Below are 26189 nucleotides of genomic sequence, written 5' to 3'. Positions count from 1 at the left end.
GAATTCAATATGACTCCCAGAACAGGTTCTAAGTAAAAAGAATTCGGTCCCAATAAATATCTGTTTAATGCATGGTTCATAATAATTCTCTATTGAAGTACAAAAAAACCCCTCAAATAAAAACACAAAAATAAAGGTATTCACTTTCTGCAAATAAATTTAAGCATCCTGGCAGAACTAGGATAAATGGATGAAAACCATTCTAATATACTTTAGAAGATAATTAAGATTTTTCAAGACGGAATACAAAAATGAACAAATAAAATATTAGAATAAACCCACCTTACCAGAGAAGTCCAAAGAAGCCTGTGGATCGTCGGCTATAGATCCAAGACACGGAGGTAGGCTGGGGCTGAAGGCCATGAGGTCGGCCTTGGGCGGCCCCTCCCCAGAGCACACCCTCTGCCGCCTCTCCTGCGAGTAAGACCAGCTCCCCACCGCGCTGGAGCACACCAGCCTGGGCTTCACCGGCCCGCACGCGCCCTCGCTGGGCGGCGCCGAGCACCGCAGCGCCGTGTACAGCAGCAGCGTGAGCACCAACAGGCTGGACACCGCGCAGATGGCGACGATCAGGTACACGTTCACATCCACTAACGCCGTCTCTGCGCCAGCTGCACCAGACAACGCCCGCGAAGAGGCCTTGGGCGCCTGGCCGCTGTCCTCCAGCGACAGCAGCACGGTGGCCGTGGCCGTCAGCGCCGGCTCGCCGTGGTCCTTCACCAGCACCAGCAGGCGCTGGCGCGGCGCGTCCGCCTCGTCCAGGGCGCGCGTCGTGCTGATCTCGCCGGTGTACAGCCCCACGCGGAACGGGCTGCGCGCGCCACCCGCCGCCGGCTGCAGCTCGTACGACAGCCACGCGTTGTAGCCCGAGTCCGCGTCCACCGCGCGCACCTTCGCCACCACGTGGCCCGCGTCCACGGACCTCGACACCACCTGGCTCACCGCGCTGGGTCCTCCGCCTGGCCCGGGCGGCAGCAGCGCAGGCGCGTTGTCGTTCTCGTCCAGCACGAACACCTGCAGCGTCACGTTGCTGCCCAGCGGCGGCACGCCCGCGTCGCGCGCGCTCACCTGGAACTGCAGCAGCTCCAGCTCCTCGTGGTCCAGCGGCTGCAGCGCGTACACCTTGCCGCTCTCCGCGTGCACCGACACGTAGCTCGACAGCGCGCGCTCGCCCACCCGCCGCTCCACCAGCGAGTAGGACACCAGCGCGTTCTCCTGCGCGTCCGCGTCTCGCGCCGACACGGTGAAGATGTGGCAGCCGGGCGGGTTGTTCTCCTTGACGAACACCGTGTACTCGGGCTGCGGGAACGCGGGCGCGTTGTCGTTCACGTCGGCCACCTCCACGGACACGCTGGCAGTGGCCGACAGCGAAGGCGAGCCCCCATCTCTCGCAGTCACCACTACCTCATAGTTCGCTACGCTCTCACGATCCAAGGCACTGTCTAGGACCAGCGAATAGTAATTCTTGAAGGTGGACACTAGCTTGAAGGGGACATGAGGCGTCAGAGAACAGGTCACCTGTCCATTTTCACCTTCATCTCCGTCAATCACACTGATCAGGGCGATGATTGTCCCCAGCTGAGCGTCCTCTTTGACAGGGAGCCAGATAGGTTTGATAGTCAACTTAGGAGCATTGTCATTAGCGTCCAAAACTTCCACAAGAACTGTACAGTGACCAGTCAGGGGTAGGGAGCCTTTATCAGTCGCCTCTACTCGGATTTTGTAGGTTTTTCTTTCTTCAAAATCGATGTGTCCTGTAACTGTAATTTCCCCACTTACAGGGTCTATGTAGAATTTACATTTTATATCAGGAGAAGCGTCACTAGAGAATGAGTAAATAATATCCGCATTCAAACCTTCGTCTAAATCTGAGGCGTTAAGTTTAATTACCAGCGTCCCATTAGGGACGTTTTCTGTTAATTTCACAGCATAGAGTGTTCTATCAAAAACAGGAGCGTTGTCATTGGCGTCTAGCACGTTGATGAGTAACTGAACGGTGCCAGTCAGCTCAGGTTTGCCTCTGTCAGTGGCCGTGAGCACTAAATGAAGTTCCGGAGATTCTTCCCTGTCTAAAGGTTTGCGTAGCACAAGACTGAGAGGTTTTACCTGTTGGTCGGTGGTTGGTACGTCCAGAGAGAAATACTCACTGGAGCTCAGCCTGTAAGTCAACAGAGCGTTCTCCCCGATATCTGCGTCGGAGGCGCCCTCTAGTGGAAACCGAGAGTCAAGCGGCCTGGATTCAGCGATAAACAGATTCTTTTGTGTCCCCTGGAACACAGGCGGGTTGTCATTAATGTCCTTCACCTCCACCTCCACATGGAACACCTGCAGGGGCCGGCCCACGATCACTTCCAGGTGGATACTGCACTCCGCCCTCCGCCCGCAGAGCTCCTCCCGGTCGATGCGAGAATTCACAAACAAAATGCCATTCTGCAGATTTACCTCCAGAAGGTCCCCAAGACCTTTGGAATCCAACTGGAACAAACGGGGCACTAGCTCTTGCAGCTCCAGCCTTAGGTCCTGGGCGATGTGGCCCACGAAGGTGCCGTGTTTGGCCTCCTCCATAACTGAATAACGAACCTGGCCACTCCCTGTCTCCCAGGCTAGGAGGGTGACAAACAGTAGTAGTAGATTCCGGTTCCCTTGGTTGCCTTGACTTGCGCACAGCATTTCAAATAGTCGAGTTTATTTCTTCTTAGCGAAAAATGCCTCAATATTAAGGGAAATCTTCTGATTCCGTCAGTTCCATCCTGCTGTGTTCGTCATTGTTCTGCACTAGGAAACTATAAAAGACTCGAGTATCTTTCCTAAGCCTCAAAGATGGCTGTCGCCTTGAATCAGAGAATTTCTCGGCGGAGAGTGACATCACGTGGCCCAAAAAGTAAGTACATACTCCATGGCTGAACACTTTACCTTATCCTGAGAAATTTTACTTCCTTCTCTGAATTTTTTCTTAATCCTTAGTGAAATAGAGAACACTATTTGTGTCTTGTTGGAGGCATTCTAGCAAACTAAGTACCTCTAAAAGTTTAGTATAAACCAAAATTGTGAACTTTTGTCACCTGGGAAAACATTCCACACAATTTAAAAATAATCACAGAAATGAAGTAACAATAAAAATGATCAAAAAACCAGGAATTTTAAAGTGGAAGATTCTTTCATCCTGTAATTCAGGATCTTCCACATTTATAGATTTAGGGTTTTGGCTATAAGATTTTGGTGATTATTTCCAGGGTCTCTCTAGGAAACCCTACCAATGAGAAAGCCACTCTCTCATGTCTGAAAAAATAATTTAGGAAATTGAGCAGTTAATACTGGGTATTTTCTTAAGTAATTTTATGAATTGAATGTATGTAAAATAAGACCAGAATTTGCTTTACTATATTGTGTACCAAGATACTATTCTATATTTTTAATAGAGATTATATAACTTGTTTCCAGAAATGTGTTGCGCGCCTATATCTATATAGTTCAATTTTTCCAAGCCTTAGTATTAATTAATATCTTTTTAAAAATCCCCAATATAGTTTATATTATGTCTTTTCATAATATATTTTAGTTTCATTATTGTTCATCTTTAGTACTTAGGCCAGTTTCCAGTTTTGAAGCTATGCTTGGGATTCTTCCTTCTTAGTGTCTACTTAACAAGGAAAGTTCACTTGTGAATTCTACTCTCATTTCAAACAGCAAATAGATTACTCACATCTAGATTTTAGTGCTTCTCAAGAGTAAAGGCATAAGTCAAATATACTCCAATATAAATTTTTTTAAAAATTTAATTGGTAGAAGCAAAATTATCAGTTTATGGTGCCACTGATGCTTCTATATAGCTTTCTTTTCTTTCATATTCCTACAGCAACCTAAGAAACATTTTTACCTAATGCTGTTATCCTTGATTATTGAAGTAGCTTCCTAGATTTTCTTTCCATCCAAACTTTTGAAATACAATGTTGACTTCTTTGTTTAAAATCTTTTGCTAGCTCCCAACTAACTTCTGAAGAATCCAAATTTCCTAATCTACTACTCAAAGTGACTTAGTCTAGTACTCAAAATCAAGAGATATTTTCATATCACTTTTTGGCCTTTATTTTATGTGAACCATATGTTTTCATCAAAATGGATTATTCCATGTTTCCAGTCAGTTGAAGCTTATGGTTGTCTTCAAGTTTGCTTACTTTTCTCCTTCACAGAAGTGTTCAGGGGAAATTTACTCATTTGAAAACACTATGACCCTTCCAAGTGTTCCTTTAAAAATGCAAACAAGGAAGGATTTCCTTTCAACTGTAGCCCCACTTTTATACCTGTTTTAATATCTTCTTTTAAGTTGTATGACTCGTGTTTTTTATCTCAAGCTCTTCAAAGTCAGAGGCTGGGTTTTCATAATTCAGTGTGTTTTGGCATGCTGACACGGTCTTGGAATCCTCTAAAGATCTATTAATGTTTAATGAAGGTAAATAGCTATATTTTAAAAATTATTCTATAGCACTATATATATATGGCTTACTCCCTTAGTAGGAAGTAAGTACTACTAATTTTTAAATCGTCAATAAGATATATTGTGTATTTCTTTTTAAGGAAAAGGAAACACTACTAATGGAAAAGAACAAAGATTTCAAACATGTTCTCAGACTTCTGATTTGAAGCAACTTATTTTTTTTTTTAAGCAACTTATAAGCATCGAAAAATACATCACTGTCCACACAAGATAGTCTAGACTTTCCCTAAGGAGGTTTTATCTAAATAACTTTCTAGATCCAAAAAGATTTTCTATACCCAGAGTGCTAATTGGACTTTCCAAAACCTGTAACAACTGACTTTTAGATAAATTTTTTATTCTAACCCCAAAGAATTCAAAGCATTGAGACATTCTAGGTTAATCTGAAAATAACTTCACAAAAGATGATTTTTACATAAGAGTAATATGGAAGGTCATAATGACTTTCAAATATTTTAGTTTCTCCATTTCCAAATATGAACTCCTTGTACTCTCTTGAATAATAGTAATTAAATTTTCTTATGCACACAGTACTTGCCATAGTTTTATAAGCAATTTTATAAATATTTACTTATTTGATACAAAAATTCTATGCAATAGAGCTCATTCATCATTCATAGGATGTGAAGCCAAGGAATTGAAATAACAGATGTTTTAACAAATGTTATATGAAGAAAAATTCATAGAGATGAATTTTGATACAGGATGCTTCAGGGTTCACAGTATTTAATAACTGAGCTCTGGTGCCTTTCAGTTTAAGAAATATTTAATAGCTAAAAGCTTTGCATTGATAAAATAGTGAAAAGTATTAAAATACAGGTGTAGATTTTGACTCCCTCTTTGTGATAGGCATACTTCCGAATTGAAATTCAGATACCAATTAGAGAGTTGGAGGAACACAGAACTAAAATGATTGAAATTATGAGAGCTGACGGGACTTCCCTGGTGGTTCAGTGGCTGGGACTCTGTACTTCCAGTGCAGGGGGCCCGGGTTCAAACCCTGGTCAGGGAACAAGATCCCATGTGCTGTAACTAAGACCTCATGCAGTCAAATAAATAAATAAATATATATTAAAAAAAAGAAATTATGAGAGTTGTCAAGTAAATGGTAGGTGGTGGAAACAGTCTTTGTTTCTAATTAAGGGATTTAAAAAAAATAAACAGGATAAGAATTCAGTGATTAAAGTTATACCTGAGAATCAGCTAAGCATGGAATAGGAAATCTAAGAGTACCATCACTTTCACAAGGTTAAAACTCCATATTTGATTCAAGCAGTACAATAAAAATAAACATATATAACAATACACAGCCATTTAAGTTGAAGACTAAAATTAGGGTTATTTTTTTATGTCATGTACCTTTAATAACCAAATATAGGCAGTGATGGCATTGTAAGAAATATAAAATAAACTGCAAAATAACACTGATTTCAGATTACTTATAATTGATCAAAGGAAATAAGATGAGATCACAAATTATTATATTGCTGACCATAACTGATAGTAAGATGAAGAAATATGTTAATAACAAATAATAAGAATTGAGAATGCCAGAAATCTTTCATTCTATTCCATTAAATTCCACCATTTTCTCCAAAGGAAAATGCTCAAAATCTATGGCTGTCTGATTAACATCAAGGCAGGTCAAACAGTTATAAGAAAAAAATATTTTAAAAAGACAAGAAGAAGCAAAAAAAATGAAAACATGAAATGGCAAACTAATAAACTTTCTTGGACTTTCAAAATTTTACATATAACACTAAAAATATTTACTTGAATTAATGGGTCCTAACATCTGCATCGGAGAAGGCAATGGCATCCCACTCCAGTACTCTTGCCTGGAGAATCCCATGGACAGAGGAGCATGGTAGGCTACAGTCCATGGGGTCTCTAAGAGTCGGACATTACTGAGCAACTTCACTTTCACTTTTCACTTTCATGCATTGGAGAAGGAAATGGCAACCCACTCCAGTATTCTTGCCTGGAGAATCCCAGGGACAGGGGAGCCTGGTGGGCTGCCGTCTATGGGGTCACACAGAGTTGGACACGACTGACGTGACTTAGCAGCAGCAGCAGCAGCAACATCTGCATATTCTATGTAATGAAAATTTATAAATTTACCAGTTGGTCACCAAGAATGGCATTAATACATACTTCTATTCAAAATATTTTTCTAGGTCATATATAAAATAAAAATCAATGAGAAATATTTTCCCACACTACTCCAACTCATCTACAAAGGGCTGATAGTATTTTATTCAATATTAATAGTTAGAGTTAAGTAGTTTTTTATCAGTCTAAAAGCAATTATTCACTATACTTACATCCTCAAAACACATTAAATGATTGACATGACAAAAATTATCTGATAATAAAGTATATATCTTGAAATAGTAAAATGATATATTTGATATTGTATTGAGAGGATATTGTACTGTGAGTTTTTGTGTATTTTCTCTTTGGGAATTTTTTCTTTGTTTGGCTGAGGAGTTTGCAGAATCTTATTCCCCCTATTAGGGATTGACAAACTTGGGTCTCCAGTAGTGAAAGCACTGAGTTCTAAACATTGGACCTCCAAGGAATAACCTGATAGTTCCTATTTTTATTATTCCTGTTTTTAATTACCTATTTTTATAATTTCTGGTCTATAATAAATATAGGATGAAAACATTTAAATTTTGAGAAGAAATTATTACTCTTTATAACTAAACTCAGATTTAGACAACACTAATGACAGAAAGCAAAGAGGGACTAAAGAGCCTCTTGATGAGGGTGAAAGTGGAGAGAAGGCTGGCTTAAAGCTCAACATTCAATAAACTAAGATCATGGCATCCTGTTCCATCACTTCATGGCAAATAGCCATGTGGAAATAGTGACAGATTTTATTTTCTTGGGCTCCAAAATCACTGTGGATGGTGACTGCAGCCATTAAATTAAAAGATGCTTGCTCCTTGGAAGGAAAACTATTACAAAGCTAGACAGTGTATTAAAAAGCAAAGATGTCACTTTGCCAACAAAGGTCGAGATAATTAAAGCTATGGTTTTCTCAGTAGTCATGTATGCATGTGAGAGTTGGACCATGAAGAAGGCTGAATGTGGAAGAATTGATGCTTTTGAATTGTGGTACTAGCGAAGACTCTTGAGAAGCCCTTAGACAGCAAGGAGATCAAACCAGTCAATCCTAAAGGAAATAAACCCTGAATATTCATTGGAAGGACTGATGTTGAAGCTCCAATATGTGGGCACCCGATGCAAAGAGCCAAAGATCTGACTCATTAGAAAAGACCCTGATGCTGGCAAAGATTCAGGGCAAGAGGAGAAAGGGACAACAAAGTATGAGATGGTTGGATAGCATCACTGACTCAATGGACATGAGTTAAAGCAAACTCCCGGAGATAATGAAGGACAGGGAAGCCTCGTGTGCTGCAATTCATGAGGTTTCAGAGTTGCACATAACTTAGCAACTTGAAAAACAACATAACTAAACTGCTTAATATACCAATAGAGAAACCCTATATAAACACGGGCTTCCCTGGTGGCTCAGACGGTAAAGAATAACCCCAAATATGGGAGACCTGGGTTGAAAATTGTACAGATAAAGTGGTAGATATATCTGTATATCTATATACCAACAGTAAGAAAGAGAAGAAAATGAAATGAAATGTATGGACTCTGATCTTAAGTGACTAAATTGAAACTAATCACCAAACAACACTTCAATATTATCAAAACATACCATGTGAAGGTTAAAAAGTACACACAACATGTAATCATGAAAAATAAATGCTTTGTGGGGGAATACATATACACTGGATGTTCTTAGTGTTCATAAAGTGAGGAATTACAGAGGATAAAATCATATCCAATAAGAAATTCATCCAAAGAAAATTTTAATTTGACCAGAAATCCAACTTGGGGAAATAGTTAATAATGTCTGATAGCACTGAGAAATTGAAACTAAATTCACTATATACACGTATATAAAATTATCATTTTTTACACCTTATGGGGAAGCTTATACAACAACTATTTCTCAATAAATCTGGGGAAACTAATGATTAATTGTAGATATTTATAAACCACAATAATGTTTGAATATAGAACTATGAAACATAGATATATAGAACTATAAAATATAGAACATTTTAAAAAGAAAATATATGAAATACTTTTAAAGTAATTATGAAATTTCATTGTAAATAATTATAATATAAACATAAATAGACTTACTTCTGTGCAATGATCAACATTTAAGTCTTGCTGTTTGCCTATGGCTTCAGCACCTAGGAATGGAGGCAAGCTGGGGCTGAAGGCCATGAGGTCGGTCTTGGGCGGCCCCTCCCCAGAGCACACCCTCTGCCGCCTCTCCTGCGAGTAAGACCAACTCCCCACCGCGCTGGAGCACACCAGCCTGGGCTTCACCGGCCCGCACGCGCCCTCGCTGGGCGGCGCCGAGCACCGCAGCGCCGTGTACAGCAGCAGCGTGAGCACCAACAGGCTGGACACCGCGCAGATGGCGACGATCAGATACACGTTCACATCCACTAACGCCGTCTCTGCGCCAGCTGCACCAGACAACGCCCGCGAAGAGGCCTTGGGCGCCTGGCCGCTGTCCTCCAGCGACAGCAGCACGGTGGCCGTGGCCGTCAGCGCCGGCTCGCCGTGGTCCTTCACCAGCACCAGCAGGCGCTGGCGCGGCGCGTCCGCCTCGTCCAGGGCGCGCGTCGTGCTGATCTCGCCGGTGTACAGCCCCACGCGGAACGGGCTGCGCGAGCCACCCGCCGCCGGCTGCAGCTCGTACGACAGCCACGCGTTGTAGCCCGAGTCCGCGTCCACCGCGCGCACCTTCGCCACCACGTGGCCCGCGTCCACGGACCTCGACACCACCTGGCTCACCGCGCTGGGTCCTCCGCCTGGCCCGGGCGGCAGCAGCGCAGGCGCGTTGTCGTTCTCGTCCAGCACGAACACCTGCAGCGTCACGTTGCTGCCCAGCGGCGGCACGCCCGCGTCGCGCGCGCTCACCTGGAACTGCAGCAGCTCCAGCTCCTCGTGGTCCAGCGGCTGCAGCGCGTACACCTTGCCGCTCTCCGCGTGCACCGACACGTAGCTCGACAGCGCGCGCTCGCCCACCCGCCGCTCCACCAGCGAGTAGGACACCAGCGCGTTCTCCTGCGCGTCCGCGTCTCGCGCCGACACGGTGAAGATGTGGCAGCCGGGCGGGTTGTTCTCCTTGACGAACACCGTGTACTCGGGCTGCGGGAACGCGGGCGCGTTGTCGTTCACGTCGGCCACCTCCACGGACACGCTGGCAGTGGCCGAGAGCGAAGGCGAGCCCCCATCTCTCGCAGTCACCACTACCTCATAGTTCGCTACGCTCTCACGATCCAAGGCACTGTCTAGGACCAGCGAATAGTAATTCTTGAAGGTGGACACTAGCTTGAAGGGGACATGAGGCGTCAGAGAACAGGTCAACTGTCCATTTGCTCCAGAATCTCGGTCAGACACATTAATCAAGGTGATGACTGTGCCTGGCTGAGCATTCTCTGAGATAGGAAGGGACAGGGAAGTGACTGTCAACACTGGAGGATTGTCATTAGCATCCAAAACTTCCACAAGAACTGTACAGTGACCAGCCAAGGGTGGGTAGCCTTTATCAGTCGCCTCTACTCGGATTTTGTAGGTTTTTCTTTCTTCAAAATCGATGTGTCCTGTAACTGTAATTTCCCCACTTATACGGTCTATGTAGAACTTAAATTTTATATCAGGAGAAGCGTCACTAGAGAATGAGTAAATAATATCCGCATTCAAACCTTCGTCTAAATCTGAGGCGTTAAGTTTAATTACCAGCGTCCCATTAGGGACGTTTTCTGTTAATTTCACAGCATAGAGTGTTCTATCAAAAACTGGAGCGTTGTCATTGGCGTCTAGCACGTTGATGAGTAACTGAAGGGTGCCAGTCAGCTCAGGTTTGCCTCTGTCAGTGGCCGTGAGCACTAAATGAAGTTCCGGAGATTCTTCCCTGTCTAAAGGTTTGCGTAGCACAAGACTGAGAGGTTTTACCTGTTGGTCGGTGGTTGGTACGTCCAGAGAGAAATACTCACTGGAGCTCAGCCTGTAAGTCAACAGAGCATTCTCCCCGATATCTGCATCGGAGGCGCCCTCTAGTGGAAACCGAGAGTCAAGCGGCCTGGATTCAGCGATAAACAGATTCTTTTGTGTCCCCTGGAACACAGGCGGGTTGTCATTAATGTCCTTCACCTCCACCTCCACATGGAACACCTGCAGCGGCCGGTCAACGATCACCTCCAGGTGGATGCTGCACTCCGCGCTCCGCCCGCACAGCTCCTCCCGGTCGATCCGAGAATTCACAAACAAAATGCCATTCTGCAGATTTACCTCCAGAAGGTCCCCGAGGTCCTTGGACGCCACCCGGAACAGGCGTGGCACCAGCTCCTCCAGCTCCAGTCCCAGGTCCTGGGCGATGCGGCCCACGAAGGTGCCGTGTTTGGCCTCCTCCAGGACAGAGTAGCGGACCTGGCCGCTTGCTGTCTTCCAGATCGAGAGAATTATAAAAAATAGCAATAGATGCCGGTTCCCCAAGTCGCCTAGAATTGAGTACATCTCAAATTATTGGGATTTTCTTCCAATCAGTGTATCTTGTTCCAAAATTTAGAGGAATCTTCTTATCCCTTCTTTATTTTCATGATGTGTTCGCCATTGTTCAACTTCCGAATATTAAAACAGAGTGGAGACTCTTTCCAATGTGACTTAATTCTGTCCTCAACTGAGAGAATTTCACAGTAAAGAGCGACATCATGTGGCCCAAATAGTAAGTACGAATTAAAAAATCAACTTTGTATTATTAGGACACGAGGTTTTATTTCAACTTCTGAATTTTTCTTTATTTTTCTTCAAGTGTAGGACCATATTTCTCATGCTTGCTTAAGGCTTTATTAGGAGATTTATGTGCCTAAAATTTAATATGATCATAATTGTGGCTTCCTCATGCCTTGAAAATATGTTCTTTACAAAACTTTTAAAAATAGGATAAAAAATTAGTGACAAATTGAATTATGTTAGCAATACTAAAATTTAAAATCCTTAGTTCACAGTTCAGAAAATTCAGTTTTCTTCTGTTTCTTTTGAGAAAATTCCTGGTCTCTTTAGGGACCCAGGATCTCAAGAATCTAATGGAAGAAAAACTTGGAAAGGTTGTTTGTTTGGGGGAGCAAGGAATATGAGGAAATAATCCACATTCTTTTCTTAAGAAAGCAGACTTTAATCAAGCTTGGGGTGTTTTATCTTTTTTACTTCTACTTAACAGAGTGAGGTTTTTTTTTAAATATTTCACTCCTATGTTCCCAATGCAAATAAAATAGTTAACATCTGTATTCTAATGCTCTCCAAGTTTTACATGTGCCTAAATGGGTTTTAAATATTGTTGCTGTCCTGAATTATTGCAATAGCTTCTTATTCTCTCGTCTTGTCACAACTCCTTTATCCTTCTCTTAATCCTGGCAGTCATCTTAGTGAAAAACACCTTTTATTCCTATTGATTCACATTTTTTATACCTTTCAAATAATGAGAGGTGAGTCAAAATTTCTTAGTGAAGTACTCAAATTACCCAAGAAATTTTTCTCACATTACTTTTCCTGCTTGATCACATACACTTTCCTATGAGAACCATATGTTTTAACCAAAACAGACTATTCTCTGTGTCCAGGTACATTTGGGCTTTTGTATGTACTCATTTCTTTAAGTTCCTCTGTTCCCAAGAATACCTATTGTACTCAGTATTCTCTCAAATGAAACTTTTCCATTTACAAACCACTAAAAATATCATACCTCTTGAAGGGTTTCTTCAAATAGAAAAATAGGCAGTTATTTCTGTTCAATCCACTCACAGTGATTTACATTTCTTGTACCTGTTATAATATTCAGCCTTCTATGATGATCATATTTATGTATGACAGATATCTTTATTTTTCTACCAACTTCTTGAAGCCAGGGGCTGGGTCTTGTTAACTCAATGATTCTTGACACAGCATCATTTTCTAAACTTACAAAAATTAACACTACTATCTGTTTCTTGCATGTAGAGAAATGGTGAATACTTTAAATCATAAAACAGAATAAATAATGAAAGCATTAAATTAGAAGCAATAAACTCTCTATGAAAAGGAGCCCATCAAATAAAAGTCAAACATAAATATGGGGCTTTCAGTGTCTGAGAACTCAATACACGTGTTACATGAATTTACTTGGTCAAAGTCCACATTCTATTGAATTATTGTCAAATATTTGGATCCCTGATAAGCTAAGCAATAACATGGGTGTCACATGGTAGTTGAAAGAGTGTGAACTTTCCCCATTCACTTTTTTATCCCAATCAGAAGTATTCTGGGCCTCACTGGAGGCTCAGAGGTAAAGAATCTGCCTGCTAATGCAGGAGACATGGGTTCAATCCCTGATCCAGGAAGATCCCACATGCCCAGAGCAACTAAGCCCATGAACCACAACTATTGAGCCTGGGCACTAGAGTCCAGGAGCTGCAAATACTGAGCCCACCAGCTCTAGAACCTGTGATCTGCAACAAGAGAAGCCTTTACAATGAGAAGCCCATGCTCCACAGCTAGAGAGTAGCCCTTGCTCCCCAAAACTAGAGAAAAACCCACACAGTAATGAAGATCCAGCAAAGCAATAAATAAATAATTTTTGAAAAGAAGAATATTAGTTATTGGGATAACTATTATTATGTACTTTGTCTCTAAATCATTTAAAAGGACAACAGTAAATAAGCACTACAGATTCTTGGACTCTTGGAATCACCAGGCCCAAAAAGGAATATAGATTTATGATGAAGACAGTCATTAAACAAAGTGGATAATCAAAAGTGTTGGCTAAGCAGAAGCATCAAAGAAAAGAGAGAGAGAGAAGAAGGAAAGGAAGGAAGAAGGAAGCTGAAGGATAAAACTATAATAAAGTGATGTTGAAATAATATATCAATTAAAATGAGTGTGAAATAACTCTCCTGAAGTTCAAATGCAAAGTTATCAAGGTCTACAAAATTAATAAGGAAAAATACTACCAATGCATTTTTAAAATGTATCACAATTGGCTATCTAAGGAAATTTTGAGTTTTGAGACAAAAATCTTGACGTGTAGAATGATGTTTTAATAATGTCTGATTCCACTCTACTCAAGTTTAAAAAACCAAAGATATTATAATAATTAATGAAGAAAAAAGATGTATATAATGTAAAATTACTCAATTTGTTGAAATAGGAAAGTTTAAATATAAACCCAAGGAAAATAATGAAAACATTAAAAAAAATCAACTGGTAATGACGAAAATTCAGACTTACTTTGGAAAGACCATCATCCTTTAAATCCTGATGCTCGCCCATATCTGCCACTACTGGACAGGCTGGTAGGCTGGGGCTGAAGGCCATGAGGTCGGTCTTGGGCGGCCCCTCCCCAGAGCACACCCTCTGCCGCCTCTCCTGCGAGTAAGACCAGCTCCCCACCGCGCTGGAGCACACCAGCCTGGGCTTCACCGGCCCGCACGCGCCCTCGCTGGGCGGCGCCGAGCACCGCAGCGCCGTGTACAGCAGCAGCGTGAGCACCAACAGGCTGGACACCGCGCAGATGGCGACGATCAGATACACGTTCACATCCACTAACGCCGTCTCTGCGCCAGCTGCACCAGACAACGCCCGCGAAGAGGCCTTGGGCGCCTGGCCGCTGTCCTCCAGCGACAGCAGCACGGTGGCCGTGGCCGTCAGCGCCGGCTCGCCGTGGTCCTTCACCAGCACCAGCAGGCGCTGGCGCGGCGCGTCCGCCTCGTCCAGGGCGCGCGTCGTGCTGATCTCGCCCGTGTACAGCCCCACGCGGAACGGGCTGCGCGCGCCACCCGCCGCCGGCTGCAGCTCGTACGACAGCCACGCGTTGTAGCCCGAGTCCGCGTCCACCGCGCGCACCTTCGCCACCACGTGGCCCGCGTCCACGGACCTCGACACCACCTGGCTCACCGCGCTGGGTCCTCCGCCTGGCCCGGGCGGCAGCAGCGCAGGCGCGTTGTCGTTCTCGTCCAGCACGAACACCTGCAGCGTCACGTTGCTGCCCAGGGGCGGCACGCCCGCGTCGCGCGCGCTCACCTGGAACTGCAGCAGCTCCAGCTCCTCGTGGTCCAGCGGCTGCAGCGCGTACACCTTGCCGCTCTCCGCGTGCACCGACACGTAGCTCGACAGCGCGCGCTCGCCCACCCGCCGCTCCACCAGCGAGTAGGACACCAGCGCGTTCTCCTGCGCGTCCGCGTCTCGCGCCGACACGGTGAAGATGTGGCAGCCGGGCGGGTTGTTCTCCTTGACGAACACCGTGTACTCGGGCTGCGGGAACGCGGGCGCATTGTCGTTCACGTCGGCCACCTCCACGGACACGCTGGCGGTGACCGACAGCGAAGGCGAGCCCTGGTCCCTCGCGGTCACCATCACCTCATAGTTCGCCACGCTCTCGCGATCCAAGACGCTGTCCAACACGAGTGAATAGTAATTCTTGAAGGTGGACACCAGCTTGAAGGGAACATAGGGCGTCAGAGAGCAGGTCACCTGCCCATTGGGACCTGAGTCGAGATCGGACACGCTAATTAGGGCTATGACAGTACCGAATTGAGCATCCTCTCTGACGGGCAAGGATAAGGAAGTCAATGCAATCTGAGGGACATTATCATTTTTATCCAAGACTTTCACTAAAACAGTGCAATGACCAGCCATGGGAGGGTGGCCTTTGTCCGTCGCTTCAATACGGATTTTGTATAAATTCATATTTTCAAAATCTAAGTTCCCTTGAATAACTATTTCTCCAGTATTCGCATCTATTCTAAACTGGTTACTAATAGTGGCTGGAACAAGACTATTAAAAGAATATGATATCTCCCCGTTCGCTCCTTCATCCCTATCAGAAGCATTCACTCGGATAACTATTGTTCCGTTATCTGAGTTTTCAAATATTTTTACTTCATATTCAGATTGTCCAAAACTGGGAGCATTGTCATTCACATCCAGTACGGTGATCAGCAGCTGAACAGTGCCAGTGAGCTCAGGTTTGCCTTGGTCAGTGGCCATGAGGAGTAAGTTATGTTCGGGCACTTCCTCTCTGTCCAAGGATTTCCTTAACACGAGCCCAATTTGTGTACTGTCATCGCTGTTTGTTTTCACATCCAGCGCGAAATTTTCGTTGGAAGTGAGTCTGTAGGTTAAGATAGAATTTGACCCCACATCTGCATCCGATGCGCCCTCTAGTGGAAACAAAGAATCTGGCAGCCTAGATTCGGAAATCAACACTCTTTGTTCCTTTACCGGGAACACAGGCGGGTTGTCGTTAATGTCCTTCACCTCCACCTCCACATGGAACACCTGCAGCGGCCGGTCCACGATCACCTCCAGGTGGATGCTGCACTCCGCGCTCCGCCCGCACAGCTCCTCCCGGTCGATCCGAGAATTCACGAACAAAATGCCATTCTGCAGATTTACTTCCAGAAGGTCCCCGCGGCCTTTGGACGCCACCCGGAACAGGCGGGGCACCAACTCCGCCAACTCCAGTCCCAGGTCCTGGGCAATGCGGCCCACGAAGGTGCCGTGTTTGGCCTCCTCCGGGACCGAATAGTGGACCTGGCCGCTCCCTGCTTCCCAGGCTGCAAGAAGCAGAAGCGAGAGCAGCAAACACCAGGATCTCAGTCGACCTTCAAGTGTAATAACCATTTCAAATACTTGCTGGTTTATTTCCATCAGGAAATCTTGTCTAGGCATTAAGACGAAATATTGTATGATCCCGAGTCTGTTAATTCAGTTCTTCTGCGACTGCCATCATTCAGCACTCTTGGAAGGATGCAATAAATGGAGGAATGGACTTGAATAACAGCTTGTGTATTCATGGTAGACAGCGACATCATGCGGCTCCAAAGGGTAAGAAATGAATTCATGCTATATATATTATACATATATATATATGTCTTTTACCTTACTTTTATAGTATATCTCCTCATGTTTGTAAATATCTCATCTGTCTTATTAGTTTAGAGTAAGGGTTCAGAATATTCACAGTGAAATAAGTTTTCTTCTAGTAATGTAAAAACTGTATCAACCAGTTTACAAAGTTTAAGTGGGAATTAGAAGTTCAAATTATCCTCCATATTTTGTGTAGAGAAGAAACATGTGCATATATTTCTGTCACAAGATATGCTATTATATTTTGCTCTGATAAAAGAGTGTGATTTTAAATTAACAAATTTTACTCAAATTTTAAAGACCTTATAGATGATCAAAGTTCATTCTTCCTTTGTTAAATGAACATCAACTGTTCCTAATAATGTTTCCTTTATTTAATAATGGAGGTTGAAAATTTGGGAACATAATCTTTACAGCATTTCTTAATTTCTCTACAGCTTCAATTAGGTCTCCCCCTCAAAACATTTTCCTTTGCATACATCTCCATCACTACAAAATCTTGTGGAATTTCTACCTATTGTTCTTTAATGACCTTATCCTATTCTTTCTACTTCAAGCTCATACATGCTTTCATTAAAGTGCTCTTATCCACTTCCAACATTTCAAACAAGACTTTTATTGAAGGTATTCCCCAATTCACATCTTCCTTCCTCTTTTCAATGGTTGTGATAATCATTTTTACCTATACATGCTGATAACTCCCAGAAAATAATTTTATTACAATTTAAAGGTTATAAAGATAAATTATTAATACTCTCCAAATTCAAACCCTTCAATTCACCTTTTATTTAATGGCATTAACATTTTACACGTCACCTCTAGGGATTTTTTTTTATTACTCCATGTCCCCTACTTGTCCTATTCAAAGTTGGCCTATAGCCCATGTGTCTTTTCACATACCACCATATTTATCTTCATGGGTACAGCTTTTATTGGATTGCACTAAACAAATAAATTCCAAGATGTTAGAATCATTTCTCTGTGACCTGAGATGTGATCACAAGCCACATTTCTGGTGTTATTTTTAACTATTTTACAATATTATCTCTATTTTGCAGACAACATAGATCACTTACTTGCCTTCTTCCTCAATACAATCTTTGTTCAATTTTTAAAAATTATCTCCACCTTTACCTGTAAAAAATGCTCCACTCATATGAAAGTCATGTCAAAATGTCAATTTTACCATGAATTCATCCTTACTGTCATCAACTGTAGATAATTAAACTCTTTCTCTAAATGATACAATGAAAGTCATAAAAAGATTTTTCAATTAAACACACACCAACACTCACCCTTCTCCAGAATCCTGATGTACTTGTATAATCCTCACAGACAACTGTAATACAAAGTATCCCCAACATGAGAACACCTTACATAAATTACATAACATATCCTATATCTAACATTTATCCAATAAGTAGTAGTCCTTATCACTGACTTTCTATTACAATTATTTTTAGTAACTAAAGAGTTCATTTGCTAACCAAAACTAAGCCCCCCAAGCAAAAGATTCCTTTGCTTACAGGAAGATAAGCCTTGACAAAATCTATATTGCCGTATAGTCTTGTTAGTTGAAAGTTTTCTATAGTGGTTAATGTATTTCATAAATTGCTGCCCTAAATGAAGAGTCTCTTTGAATATCAACTTCTAACATAGTTAAAATATCAAGTTTCTCTTTCTATTGAAGTTCCTAGCAATTTCCAGAAGATTGCTAATATAATCTGATTAATTGGAAGAGTTGCAATAATTCTATTTATTGGCTCCAGGTAGAAAATTATACAATCATATATGCAAAATAAATTAATTTGGAAAAGGGAAATACTGGTCTCTTCATAAGAAACATCTTATATTTTTGTTCAGTTATTAACTCAATAGTTCATCTAGTCAAGGAAAAATATTATGTACAGAAAAAAGTTTATTAACAGCTTCCTCCCCAGCAAAGAAAAATTTTAGTTATAAATCAAAGAGTTTATATTTCAAAACTGAATTAACTTGATTTTTAAAAAGCTGACAACTGGTAACTACAAATTCACACAATGGTGAGAATGCCTTCTCTGTTTATAGGACTTCCCCAAAGTAATGAGATATTAGAAATGTTTAAGTAATATGTTATAAATATATTTAAGAATTAAATATATGTGAGAATATATAGAAATAGAAAAGGCAATAAAAAGGGAAATTGGCATTTTGTCATATGAAATGTGAAATATTTATTACTGCCTAAGCCCATACTGTTTTTTCAAAAAGTGTAGAAAAATAGTTCTCTGTATTTGATATGAAGAGCATTATCACCTATAGCAGATAAAATGTATGGCTTTGTTGTAAAAAAATTGTATTAGTAAACAATAAACTCATCATACAGTATTTTTCATTATATCATACAGTATTTTTTAATCTAAAAACAAAAGGCAACAATAAAAACAAATGTCTTCTAACTAAAAAAAGTTAAGATTTTCCCAGCTGTGAGAATTCACCATTACTTCTCACCAATATAATAATTTGTGAATTGAAAAAGAAAAAATAAGAGAAGAATTAATCATTGCTCCACTTAACATTGGTGTTGGGAATTATGATACAGCTGCAAAATGGGACAACATGGACTAGAAAAAAGAATGAAAAAATCTCCTTAAATAATAGACAAATTATATCAAATGAAGGAGGAAAGGAAAATCAATATAAACATTGTGTTTTAAAGTAGGAGAAGACAGTTTACTTGTATATAAAAAATTCTCTAGGAGAATAACCAAGAAATTAGAACATTTGAAATATTTCAGCAGGTATATGATGGAGAGTTCTGATAAAACGTGGTCCACTGGAGAAGGGAACGGCAAACCACTTCAGTATTCTTGCCTTGAGAACCCCATGAACAGTATGAAAAGGCAAAAAGATATGACACTCAAAGATGAACTTCCCAGGTTGGTAGGTGCCCAAAATGCTACTGGAGAAGAGTAGAGAAATAACTCCAGAAAGAAGGAAGAGATGGAGCCAAAGCAAAAACAATGCCCAGTGGTGGCTGTGACTGGTGATGGAAGTAAAGTCCGATCCTGTAAAGTACAATATTGCATAGGAACCTGGAATGTTAGGTCCATGAATCAAGGTAAATTGGAAGTGATCAAACAGGAAATGGCAAGAGTGAACACTGACATTTTAGGAATCAGTGAACTAAAATGGACTGGAATGGTTGAATTTAACTCAGATGACCATTATATCTACTACTGTGGGCAAGAATCCCTTAGAAGAAATGGAGTAGCCCTCATAGTCAACAAAAGAATCAGAAATACAATACTTGGGTGCAACTTCAAAAATGACCAAATGATCTCTGTTCATTTCCAAGACAAGCTATTCAATATCACAGTAATCCAAGTCTATGTTCCAATCAGTAATGCTGAAGAAGCTGAAGTTGATCGGTTGTATGAAGACCTACAAGACCTTCTAGAATTAACACCCAGAAAAGATGCCCTTTTCATCATAGGGGACTGGAATGCAAAAGTAGGAGGTCAAGAGATACCTAGAGTAACAGGCAAATCTGGCCTTGGAGTACAAAATGAAGAATGGCAAAGGCTAACAAAAGAGTTTTTCCAAGAGAACGCACTGGTCATAGCAAACACCCTCTTCCAACAACACAAGAGAAGACTCTACTCATGGACATCACCAGATGGTCAATACTGAAATCAGATTGATTATATGCTTTGCAGCCAAAGATGGAGAAGCTCTACGCAGTCAGCAAAAACAAGGCCAGGGGCTGACTGTGGCTCAGATCATGAACTCCTTATTGCAAAATTCAGACTTAAATTGAAGAAAGTAAGGAAAACCACTAGACCATTCAGGTATGACCTAACTCAAATCCCTTATGATTATACAGTAGAAGTGACATATAGATTCAAGGGATTAGATCTGATAGAGTGCCTGAAGAACTATGGATGGAGGTTCATGATATTGTACAGGAGGCAGTGATCAAGACCATTCTGAAGCAAAAGAAATGCAAAATGGAAAAATGATTGTCTGAGGAGGCCTTAAAAACAGCTGAGAAAAGAAGAGAAGCTAAAGGCAAACGAGAAAAGGAATGATATAAGCAGCTGAATGCAGAGTTCCAAAGAACAGCAAGGAGAGATAGGAAAGCCTTCCTCAATGATCAATGCAAAGAAATAGAGGAAAACAATAGAAAGGGAAAGACTAGAGATCTCTTCAAGAAAAAGAGATACCAAGGGAACATTTCATGCAAAGATGGACACAATAAAGGACAGAAATGGTATGGACCTAACAGAAGAAAAAGATATTAAAAAGAGGTGGCAAGAATATGCAGAACTATACAAAAAAGATCTTCATGACCCAGATAACCACGCTGGTGAGATCACTAGACTAGAGCCAGACATCCGGGAATGTGAAGTCAAGTGGGTCTTGGGAAGCATCACTAGGAACAAAGCTAATGGAGGTGATGAAATTTCATTTGAGCTATTTCATATCCTAAAAGATGATGCTATGAAAGTGCTGCACTCAATATACCAGCAAATTTGGAAAACTCAGCACTGGCCAAAGGATTGGAAAAGGTCAGTTTTCATTCCAATCCCAAAGAAAGGCAATGCCAAAAAATGTTCAAACTACTGCACAATTGCACTCATCTCACACACTAGCAAAGTAATATGCAAAATTCTCCAAGCCAGGCTTCAACAGTATGTGATACGTAAACGATGGAAACAATAAGAGACTTTATTTTGGGGGGCTCCAAAATCACCACAGATGGTAAATACAGCCGTGAAATGAAAAGAGACTTGCTCCTTGGAAGAAAAACTATGACCAACCAAGACAGCATATTAAAAAGCAGAAACATTACTTTGCCAACAAAGGTCAATCTAGCCAAAGCTATGGTTTTTCCAGTAGTCATGTATGGATGTGAGAGTTGGACTATAAAGCTGAGGGCTGAAGAATTGATGCTTTTGAACTGTGGTGTTGGAGGAGACTCTTGAGAGTCCCTTGGACTGCAAGGAAATTCAACCAGTCCATCCTAAAGGAGATCAGTCCTGGGTGTTCTTTGGAAGGACTGATGTTGAAGCTGAAACTCCAATACTTTGACCACTTGATGTGAAGAACTGACTCATTGGAAAAGACCCTGATGCTGGGAAAGACTGAAGATAGGCGGAGAAGGGGAAGACAGAGGATGAGATGGTTGGATGGCATCACTGATTCAATGGACATGAGTTTGAGTGGACTCTGGGAGCTGGTGATAGACAGGGAGGCCTGGCATGCTCTAGTCCATGGGGTCGCAGAGTCAGACACGACTGAGAGACTGAACTGAACTGAACTGATTAAGTGGCTTGATGTTGGAGGTGGAATGGACACATTTTAAAACATTTTAAATCATGAAATATATTTTATAATAAAAAATGAATAAAATTAAGCCACTAGAGCTAAAATTTTCAAATTATAAGGATCAAACTCACCACAAGTATGCCAAGGCTAACATTTAAACAAGACTTGAAAGAGTCATTCAATGCACAAATATTACTGGAAAAATTAATTCAATATGTATAACAAAAATACTCAAATAGGGGCTTCCCTGGTGGTCTAGTGGTTAAGAACCCACCTGCCGATGGAGAGGACACAGGTTCAATCCCTGGATGGGGAAGATCCCACATGCCCTGGAGCAAGCCTGTGGGCCATGATTACTGAACCCAAGCTAAACAGCTCTCTAGTCGTAACTACTAAGGCCCGTGCACCCTAAAGCCCATGCTCCATAACAAGAGAAGCCATAGCAATGAGAAGCCCGCGCACCACAACTAGAGGGTAACACTCTCAGAAACTAGAGAGAGCCCAAGGGCAGCAAAGAAGACCCACTGCAAACAAACAAAAACAAACAAACAAAATCAAATAATGGATAGTCAGTGGAGGGGAAAAAAGGCAAGTTGACATGATGTGTTACAATATTTCTGTATAGTCACAATACTGGACTTTAACAATAAATGATAACACCAAGAATGTACCTTACAAGTATCTTCCTATAACACTTACTAAAATTTGAAAATTGAAATGTTCACTGAAAATTTACTTCTGGAAACATTTTCTATGGTGAACTGAAACCCACTTCATTAACTCAAGCCTTTAAAGCTCATAAAAAGGGCATTGTTACTGAAATAACACTATAGTGCAAAGCAGTTGTCTTCAACAAAGTAAATTTTAAGCATAACTGTAAGTATAGAGAAATTAATTAGTACCATGAGAATTTATATCTAAAAGGATACAATACTTAGAAAGCCATACTTTAAAAATTTAAAGAGAAGATAAAGGATATTAAATAATATTAAATACATAACGAAAATCTGGAGAGGGCAATGGCAACCCACTCCAGTACTCTTGCCTGGAGAATCGCAGGGACGGGGGAGCCTGGTGGGCTGCCGTCTATGGTGTCGCACAGAGTCGGACACGACGGAAGCGACTTAGTAGCAGTAGCACATAACGAAAAAATTCTATAAAGTTTTTGAGACTCACTGTGTCCACAGAGATGGGACCCGGAGGCAGGCTAGGACTGAAGGCCATGAGGTCGGTCTTGGGCGGCCCCTCCCCAGAGCACACCCTCTGTCGCCTCTCCTGTGAGTAAGACCAGCTCCCCACCGCGCTGGAGCACACCAGCCTGGGCTTCACCGGCCCGCACGCGCCCTCGCTGGGCGGCGCCGAGCACCGCAGCGCCGTGTACAGCAGCAGCGTGAGCACCAACAGGCTGGACACCGCGCAGATGGCGACGATCAGATACACGTTCACATCCACTAACGCCGTCTCTGCGCCAGCTGCACCAGACAACGCCCGCGAAGAGGCCTTGGGCGCCTGGCCGCTGTCCTCCAGCGACAGCAGCACGGTGGCCGTGGCCGTCAGCGCCGGCTCGCCGTGGTCCTTCACCAGCACCAGCAGGCGCTGGCGCGGCGCGTCCGCCTCGTCCAGGGCGCGCGTCGTGCTGATCTCGCCGGTGTACAGCCCCACGCGGAACGGGCTGCGCGCGCCACCCGCCGCCGGCTGCAGCTCGTACGACAGCCACGCGTTGTAGCCCGAGTCCGCGTCCACCGCGCGCACCTTCGCCACCACGTGGCCCGCGTCCACGGACCTCGACACCACCTGGCTCACCGCGCTGGGTCCTCCGCCTGGCCCGGGCGGCAGCAGCGCAGGCGCGTTGTCGTTCTCGTCCAGCACGAACACCTGCAGCGTCACGTTGCTGCCCAGCGGCGGCACGCCCGCGTCGCGCGCGCTCACCTGGAACTGCAGCAGCTCCAGCTCCTCGTGGTCCAGCGGCTGCAGCGCGTACACCTTGCCGCTCTCCGCGTGCACCGACACGTAGCTCGACAGCGCGCGCTCGCCCACCCGCCGCTCCACCAGCGAGTAGGACACCAGCGCGTTCTCCTGTGCGTCCGCGTCTCGCGCCGACACGGTGAAGATGTGGCAGCCGGGCGGGTTGTTCTCCTTGACGAACACCGTGTACTCGGGCTGCGGGAATGCGGGCGCGTTGTCGTTCACGTCGGCCACCTCCACGGACACGCTGGTCGTGGTGGACAAGGCAGGTGAACCCCCATCTCTCGCAGTCAGCACCACATCATAGTTCGCCAAGCGCTCACGATCCAAGTCGCTGTCCAGCACCAATGAATAGTAATTTTTGAAGGTGGACACCAGCTTAAAAGGAACATCAGGCGTCACAGAGCAGGTCACCTGTCCATTGGCACCAGAGTCGAGATCTGATAGACTGATCAGGGCAATGACGGTGCCCATTGGAGCGTCCTCTTGCACAGGCAGAGATAGTGAGGTTATGACCATCTCTGGGATATTATCATTTTCATCCAGCAGTTTCACTATTACTTTGCAGTGTCCAGTTAATGGGAATGCACTTTTATCAACAGCATCAATATTAATTTCATATAAATTACAGTCTTCATAATCCAGTTTTCCTGTAACTGTTATTTCCCCACTATTAGAATTGATCGCAAATTTAGATTTTAGATTGTCAAGAACAAGATTGTTAAAGAGATATACTATTTCCTTATTAATGCCCTCATCTGCATCTGAGGCGTTCAGTTTAATAACTAGTGTCCCATTCGGTGCATTTTCCAATAATCTGACATTATAAATTGATTTATCAAATTCTGGAGCATTATCATTCGCATCCAAAACACTGATCAATAACTGAACTGTACCTGTTAATTCAGGTTTTCCTCCATCAATTGCAATCAGCAATAAACGATGTTCTTGCGTTTCTTCCCTATCTACTGGTTTCTTCAAAACTAGCTCTAAAAAGTTTGTTTCCTCTTCGTTTGTTTTAACATCCAAGTCAAAATACTCATTTGCTTGTAACTTGTACCTCAATTCTGCGTTTCTTCCGATATCCATATCAGACGCGCCCTCTAGCGGAAACCGGGAATCCGCTCTTCTTGACTCTAGTATAAACAATGTTTGTTCTTGTCGCAAGAACCTTGGAGGGTTGTCATTAATGTCCTTCACCTCCACCTCCACATGGAACACCTGCAGCGGCCGGTCCACGATCACCTCCAGGTGGATGCTGCATTCCGCTCTCCGCCCGCACAGATCCTCCCGGTCGATCCGAGAATTCACAAACAAAATGCCATTCTGCAAATTTACCTCCAGAAGGTCTCTGCGACCTTTGGATGCAATCCGGAACAGGCGAGGCACCAGCTCTGCCAGCTCCAGTCCCAGATCCTGGGCAATGCGGCCCACGAAGGTGCCGTGTTTGGCCTCCTCGGAGACCGAGTAGTGGACCTGGCCGATCCCCGACTCCCAGGCTACGAGGAGCAGAAGCGATAGCAGCAGGCGCTGAGATCCTCGACTTTTTCTCTGAGAATATACCATCGCAAATTTGTATCAACTTTCAAATACCTATTGCACTACCATGTAGCTCTTGGATATTTAATTCCCAATTTTATACAATTTCGTATTTGCTCACCTTTTATGCTTCAGCAGCAGAGTGAAAAAATGGAGTGGCTTTTTCTCCTTTCTCAGGAAAATAAACTCGCTGTATTCCTTTGTTGTTAAAAAAAGAAACTGAACTTGCGGTTTCCAGCGCCATCATGTGGACGAAAAGGGAGTTATTTTACTTTGTTATGTTTTATTTACCTTACATTCGTTAAATATTTCCCAATTTCAACGACTCATTATATTCCTTGTCGCTAATCAAATACATAATTAAATTTTTAAGAAAATGTATCAAGTTTAATTAAAATACTGCAGAATCAATACTACTCAAGTTATGACACCCAATCTTTACTAGCATGATTTGTATTGGCCTATTCTGTATATTTAGAGTTTGTATAGTTCCTAATGGACTTTAAAAGTTTTAGATTTTTTATATCTTTCCGTATTTACATATTACTTGCTAAAATTACCGATTTTCTTCTCTACTATTTTAATGGGATGTTTGTACACTAGTCTTTATATCACTCACAAAACAAGCTTATATTCCTATTTGCAATATTTAATATTGGCTTTTGTTGATGTTATTTTCAAAGTAACAAGCTACTTGAATAGAATTCGTGTCTGAGTTCATTTGGAAGTCTGATTTTCAAATTGCTGAAAATTTATTGATTTCCTTTTTCTCTATATTACCTACTTACTTTTAGTGTTAACTCAAAAACTGTAATGTGGACATGACACTATTTGCAACTTAATACATCTAGCACAGCACAGCATACAGACAAGC

The 26189-nt window shown here is 42.7% G+C and overlaps 4 protein-coding genes across 7 annotated transcripts in view; all 4 read right to left on the bottom strand.

Annotated features, from left to right (window-relative positions):
• Positions 1-26189, bottom strand: part of LOC133062479 (protocadherin alpha-C2) — a 192358-nt gene that overhangs the window by 143993 nt on the left and 22176 nt on the right. The window contains exon 1 of one of the 4 annotated variants that reach the window (XM_061151514.1): positions 283-2685. The exons of the other annotated variants lie outside the window; for them this stretch is intronic. Coding sequence (XP_061007497.1) covers positions 283-2670 — 2388 coding nt within the window. The 5' untranslated portion in view covers positions 2671-2685. Of the gene's footprint in view, positions 1-282; positions 2686-26189 lie in introns of those variants that run through there. 4 annotated transcript variants of the gene reach the window in all.
• LOC133061532 (protocadherin alpha-7-like) lies at positions 8699-11058 on the bottom strand (the record flags this gene model as incomplete). Its single annotated transcript, XM_061149517.1, is given in 2 exon segments — positions 8699-11022; positions 11025-11058. Coding segments are annotated over 2 exon segments (2358 nt in total), but the record flags the coding sequence as incomplete, so codon positions are not given.
• LOC133061531 (protocadherin alpha-6-like) lies at positions 11397-16282 on the bottom strand. The gene is made up of 2 exons (XM_061149516.1): positions 13862-16282; positions 11397-11465 (listed from the first exon to the last, which is right to left on the bottom strand). Exons 1-2 carry the CDS (start codon positions 16280-16282, stop codon positions 11397-11399), a joined length of 2490 nt encoding a protein of 829 aa, XP_061005499.1.
• Positions 22279-25465, bottom strand: LOC133061530 (protocadherin alpha-5-like). Its single transcript, XM_061149515.1, has 2 exons — positions 22952-25465; positions 22279-22335 (listed from the first exon to the last, which is right to left on the bottom strand). Exons 1-2 carry the CDS (start codon positions 25340-25342, stop codon positions 22279-22281), a joined length of 2448 nt encoding a protein of 815 aa, XP_061005498.1. The 5' UTR covers positions 25343-25465.

This window comes from Dama dama, chromosome 9, assembly GCF_033118175.1.
Source record: "Dama dama isolate Ldn47 chromosome 9, ASM3311817v1, whole genome shotgun sequence".
In the NCBI taxonomy this organism is placed as follows: domain Eukaryota; kingdom Metazoa; phylum Chordata; class Mammalia; order Artiodactyla; family Cervidae; genus Dama; species Dama dama.
Note: the sequence above shows the minus strand (reverse complement) of the source record. Positions and strands in the feature narration are given on the sequence as shown.